This window comes from Vigna unguiculata, chromosome 6 (genome assembly GCF_037176805.1).
Source record: "Vigna unguiculata cultivar grain cowpea cultivar isolate G323 ecotype 2 chromosome 6, ASM3717680v1, whole genome shotgun sequence".
In the NCBI taxonomy this organism is placed as follows: Eukaryota; Viridiplantae; Streptophyta; class Magnoliopsida; order Fabales; family Fabaceae; genus Vigna; species Vigna unguiculata.
Window position 1 is genome coordinate 47,683,381 of NC_140797.1, and position 6,013 is coordinate 47,689,393.

Here is a 6,013-nt window from a genome sequence, read left to right on the forward strand (position 1 = left end):
AAAAAATCTATTCTTTCAAACAAAAAATAAACTAAGAATCAAGAGGAATAGTGAAATAATTTGTTTAGATTAACTAATGAACTATCAGTATTTTAGTAAATAAATGAGTATAAAAAGTGAAATAGATATAAAAACAAAAATGGGAACAAAAATAACATAAATATGTAAATATTTATATTTCAATATCTATTTAAAATAATTAAATATTAATTATATTTATATTTGGTCCATACATTTTCACTAACATTGAGATGGGTTTAAACAATAGAAAATATATTTATCATCTCTACTTCAGAATTTATAGTTGAAATTGTAACACACTATTGACACTAAAGTCCCAAAAATAAGAGGCTATATATCATATATACATAATACAATAAGACATGTTTAGATAATGGAGTATACAATTAATAGTAATAGTAAAACAATAACATACCATAATTAAAATAAAATGTTATTTAGATAACTTTTTAAGAAAAATAAAATAATTAATTGTTTGGTTGCAACCAAAAATTAAGGTTTAATATAACAAAAGAGTCTGTATGAAGTTAAAAGAAAAATAAATTTATATGAAAATAATTATAAACTACAAAATTTCATATTCAATTTATCTTTTCAAATAAAAACTCTACAACTTTAACTATTAAAACATACAGACAATTTTCTTATGATAAAAAGAGCTCGAACTTTTGAATTTAATTTCCCCAAATATAGGGTAAATAATAAAATGTATTCAATAATTTCACATGCTCGAAGCACATAACTTACTAGCTTCTCATGTTATTTTATATACATGCTTTTCATCAAAGAAAAACTGTCTGAATTTTGGGTCTTTACATACACTACTGAGTTATTTTAAAAGCCTGATTTTCCCATGAGCCACAACCAATCAAGAGCAACCCCAGAAAATATGCCACCTAAAAGAAACAGCACGAGCAAATTACCCAGTGCATTTTGTTCAGGGCCCTGCAAAATCAAGAACCCATCATTACCAACTCATATACTTTATCCCTTATCAAAATTTATCTTTAAATATCTATATTTAAAAATTAATGTTTTTTTTAAGAACCAGTTTATTAGAATTCAAAAAAATATATAAAATAGAAAACAAAAGTATCGTTTAAAAAGAGATCACAAATAGTTTTAAAGTTTTGTAAATAAAACTTTTAATATTTTTGATACCATGTGAAAATTGAACTTAAATTCTAGTTCAATTTTTCAAAAATGGGTTGAAATAAAAATTTTGCACCCATCGAACTCTTGAATAAGGTAAGTTTTATAATTTTCTTTAGTTTAGTTTCTTGCTTTTACTTTTATTTTATTCTGAAACATCATCTCTTATAACAAATAACATTGAATTGTTTTTATGTAACAAATGGCGTATTACGGTAGACCATAACATAATACTCACATGTAGTTTGTTGAGGAGAATGTTTTACATAATTATCATAAAATGTAGAGATGAAATATTTTATAGTTTAGTTTAGAAATAAAATAAAAATATTTTATAATTGTTTGAAAATGAAAAACATATTTAATCTTGAACTTTTATAATTAAGAATACATTATAGTATATTATTTTGATTTGTAAATCCTATTTTATATATATATATATATATTTTAATTTTATGGGTATAAATATACAGGAAAATGTATGTAAACGCTTAAACACAGGAATGAGTATAATAATAGAATTTTGATTTTTTTAAAAAATGGGTCATTTTGACCCATTTATTACAAAAATGGGTCAGTTTACTAATTATTTACATGACAGAATCAGTTTACTAATGACTTATCTCTATTTATTTTTAACTTTTATAATTTTTATAAAGCTTAATATATTCTTTTAAAATAATATTTTAATAATTTGATTAAAAAATTCAAAACAAAATTTTATTAAAATTTTGATATTTTAAATCTTAATATTTTAAATTTTATTATTACATGTTATTATAAAATTTGATTAAAAATATTTTAAAAAAATTATTAAAATTTTGATATTTTAAAACTTAATATTTTAGATTTTATTATTACATTTTATTATAAAATTTACAAAAATAAAATTTGATTAAAAATATTTTAAATAAAATTTTGATATTTTAAAACTTATATTTTAAATTTTATTGTTTCATTTTATTATAAAATTTACAATAATAAAATTTTATTTAAAATATTTGTAATTAAATTATTAAAATTTATTTAAAAATATATATAAAACTTTAGAAATTATTATAAAAGTAAAAAAAAGAGAAAAATCAAATACTTAGTCAAATTAATTATTAAACTGATCAATCTTTATAATAAATAAATAAAAAATATCTGAAAAAACTAGTCAAATCATTAACAAAACTGATTCTGCGTGTAATTAGAAAACTGACGCATTTTTATAATAGATAAGTCAAACCACCCATTTTTTAAAAGGATAATAATATTTTTTTTGACAAATATTTGATAAAGATGACTTGGCAGCCATTTTTTTTAAATTTTAATTACGAAACGGTTAGTTTAACCTAGAATTTTAGATAGATACTGACCTTGTAACCTTCTGGTGCGATGGTAAATACACATACAGTGAGATAACCATTGGTTAGTCCCAAGAAAGACACAAGCATGATCATCCATCCCTGGTCACCATATTTTGCTGTGAAGTAAAATGCTGGAATCAACAGGAATCTAGAAAGCACTGCAATGAGTATACCCTTTCTGGATTCCAACGTCAGGCATTTGATAAGGGGAATATATCTGGATATTAGATCAAGCACGTTGTACATTGCGATCAGAACAAGAGGGTACCTAAAACAACCTCAGATGATGAGCCGTGTGAAAACGCATTTAGAACACCAAAACATTGGGAATTAATACACGCTTACCATGTTCCTAGCTGGTGAGATCCAGTATTTTCATACAAAAATCCAGGGAAAATTGATAGTGTTAACACGTATATTAGAAACAAAGCAGCTGCGAGATCAATGTTCTGTAGAACTAGTTGTTTATTGCTCAGCCTGTCTTGAATTTTAGCATCAAATCCAACCTGCAATAGTTCCGAGTCTTTCAGCCTACTGCAATATACTTCCTGGAGCTTAGTTTATTAATAATTTTAACAGCAGTTACATTACTTGGTGGTTGGTCTCGTTATGAATGCCGGCAGCTGCAAGGTCAGCTGATACAGTTTTGGATCCTTCTGAAGCAGCCTTTGAACGGTAATATTTTACAATGGACAACTTAGGGAAGTAAAACGCGTATAGAATTATGCAGAAAAACTCAAAAAGGGTAGAGATTGCAAAAAATAGAACTGCAAAATGAGGAAATAATCAATCTTGTGTCAAAGAACAGCAATCTTTAGAGTTAATGGATGACTGACAAATCTACCATGCCGTATAAAACTGCCATAATGGAAAAACAAGTGAGTAAAAGTGATCGGTGTCAGTGTCCATTAGTGAATAAGAGTAACATACTAGTTCCTTTCCGAAGACCATTCTTTGAATTCTCAAAACCCACTTTCGTGAGAAGTCTCAAACCAGAAGCTAGAGCTCCCGAGGCAGCCAAACCAGCAAGGAAAGACTGTAAAGCATTCAATTGTAGAATTAGTCTAACTAGTAAAAACAAGACTACTATTTTAAAAGATAGTATATGTGGTTTTGTCTGTATCACGTTCAACCTCGTACAAATACTAGACTTAATAAAATAATGTATTTCTCCGGCAAATAACAACGACTAAATGGTTCTCTTCCTTTGGTATTCTATAATCATTTCCCTGTAGCTTTCATCGCTTATCTTCTATTTTGGGGAAAACAAATTATTAAATTTAGTTTTACTGTTTTTTCTTCATTCTTCTTCAAATAAGGGTTGGGGTTGAGATGAGAATTTCTCAAAAATCAAAAAATAGGAGCGACAAAGAAATTATGAGGATAACGAACCTGGATGAACTCAGGACACATAAAAGATAAGTCTCCGACCATGCCACCCTGGACATGAGCATCTGCAATTCCAAAACAAGCAGAAAGGACACATACACCAATGTAAGGTCCCATTCCCCCTTTTCCTGATGTTGCTAGGTCTAACTGTTACACAAAATATTCAGTAGCTATTATACAAAAAGCAGAAAAAATGAAATTAACAATCACATAAGCCAGTCGTAGCAGAGTTGAAGTGGTATAAGACAATAGATTTTATCTTTTCTAAAACCAAACTAGAAAAACAAAAAATGAAAAACAGAGTTGTACTCACAACAAGCACTAACAAAGTACTGACGGAGAATAGAGAGTAGCCAATTAAGTTCCGCAATCTTGTGTTGATCCTTGATTCATTGTACGCCAGTATTGCCATAGTACCAAGTGCAAAGGGTTGATAAACAAGGGTGAGTACACGCAATGGATGGTATCTCTATGGCAAAAAGTTGTTAGACAGACCAAAAAACCTCGTAATTTATTCACTCAATTTCAATTCAAGTACACAACACAGAAAGAAGAATGAAGAATTTTGGGTTCATGAGATACTCACAGGGAACAGAGTGTAGTAATAATCTCCTACTGTCAACATACTGTTCCAAGCAACCAAAGATCCCAATCCAAGAATGAAACAGACCACCATGGCTTGGAATTTTCCCTGCTTGAAACAAATTAATCAAACTATTATAGACAAGCATTGCAACAATGGAGGGTGAATACAAAGAAAATATCATAATAACAACAACATACCTCTAACCTTCTTGGTGCTTCATTGTGAATAGAAAGAGTCATGGCTCCAAGAATCTGCTTCAACCAAGTTATCCTAACAATAGACTTGTTAATGACCAGTTATAAGGTTTGTCATTGAGAAAAAGAAAACATAAAGAAAAAAAAAACAATAAAGAAAAGAGAAACAATGTTCACAGTTGGGAAAAACCTGATACGCCTCTTGAACCGAATTACAACTTTGTAGGTAGAAACGAAAAAGTCTGGTGTCTGGTGGCAAAAAATTTATAGTAAAGAATATTCTCTTCATTCGATCAGTTTTATTTAATGTTATGATTCTGTTCATAAAATAATTAAAAATGTGTATTAAATTACGTGTACCAAATAATTTAATTAAAGAAAGATTTTGAAAAAATGTGACGTTTAGTAAATATTTACCATTAGAATTAAAAACATGGTATATTAATAATATTCAATAATTAAATTGTTTGGTTAAAATGTGTTCACTTACAATTTTAGAAAGTATTTAATTCCTGATTTGTGTTCTGGTTTTTACTATTTTTACTTATAGAATAAGATAATATATTAAAAAGAACCGTTGTAAAAATGAAAAAAAAAATGTTGATAACCACTTTTTTTTTCTTGAACAACTTTTAAATTTTTAATAATAAAATATTATATTTAGGTGATGATAATAATAAATATAAATACAATTTTAAAATAAAACAATGATATATATATATATATATATATATATATATATATATATATATATATATATAACGATTGAATAGAGTAATAAATGTGGTCAAAATATCATACCATTATAAAAATGTAATGCCTTTTATTAACTATTGTGGAAATGCAGTTACACTTATGTGTTTATATTTTTTATGGTAATATATATTAGTTAATAACAATATATATAAATTAATTAATACAATTAAAATATTCAGTTATTATGATAATTATCAAAACATTGACAGTAAAAGTGACAAAATATATGTATACTAAAAATCAGTTACAAAAATATTTCTCCCTCAATAATTATTATAAAAATAAATATTTATTTTATTTTTTAACAAAGTCTTAAATGAATATGTATGACATGATTCAATTGGATAAGAAATAATTAATATATATATATATATATATATATATATATATAAAATTAAAATTACATAAAGTGTGGATATTTAAATCTTAAGATATGAGGCAAAAACCACCTATCGAGTTTAAGCTTTCAGACTGAAAACGACATCAAACTTAAAGCATTTATTTTGGAAGACAATAATATCTTATTCTCCCCCAATTTTGGAAATAGGAGATCCTGTTCCCTA

General features: G+C 26.4%; 1 protein-coding gene across 3 annotated transcripts; it reads right to left on the reverse strand.

Moving 5' to 3' along the window:
• Positions 1-665: 665 nt before the first annotated feature.
• LOC114187578 (equilibrative nucleotide transporter 3-like) lies at positions 666-4,956 on the reverse strand. Of its 3 annotated transcripts, XM_028075853.2 has the most exons (10): positions 4,885-4,956; positions 4,698-4,770; positions 4,501-4,605; positions 4,228-4,383; positions 3,918-4,061; positions 3,456-3,561; positions 3,117-3,292; positions 2,871-3,031; positions 2,535-2,793; positions 666-966 (listed from the first exon to the last, which is right to left on the reverse strand). In XM_028075853.2, exons 2-10 carry the CDS (start codon positions 4,737-4,739, stop codon positions 856-858), a joined length of 1,260 nt encoding a protein of 419 aa, XP_027931654.1. In that variant the 5' UTR covers positions 4,740-4,770; positions 4,885-4,956; the 3' UTR covers positions 666-855. The 3 variants fall into 3 exon arrangements, with proteins under 3 accessions (XP_027931654.1, XP_027931657.1, XP_027931656.1); XM_028075856.2 differs by lacking the exon at positions 4,885-4,956 and having other exon boundaries at positions 3,117-3,148; positions 4,698-4,868; XM_028075855.2 differs by lacking the exon at positions 4,885-4,956 and having other exon boundaries at positions 3,117-3,160; positions 4,698-4,868.
• Between the last annotated feature and the right edge of the window lie 1,057 nt (positions 4,957-6,013).

Bases quoted from the DNA above. Each gene is read 5' to 3' on its own strand.
- LOC114187578 (XM_028075853.2), bottom strand. From the start codon at position 4,739: ATGACTCTTTCTATTCACAATGAAGCACCAAGAAGGTTAGAG. The intron at 3,562-3,917 runs GTTCGTTATCCT...AATGCTTTACAG, and splicing joins TGTGTCCTGAGTTCATCCAG to TCTTTCCTTGCTGGTTTGGC. The intron at 2,794-2,870 runs GTAAGCGTGTAT...AGGTTGTTTTAG, and splicing joins TCTCACCAGCTAGGAACATG to GTACCCTCTTGTTCTGATCG.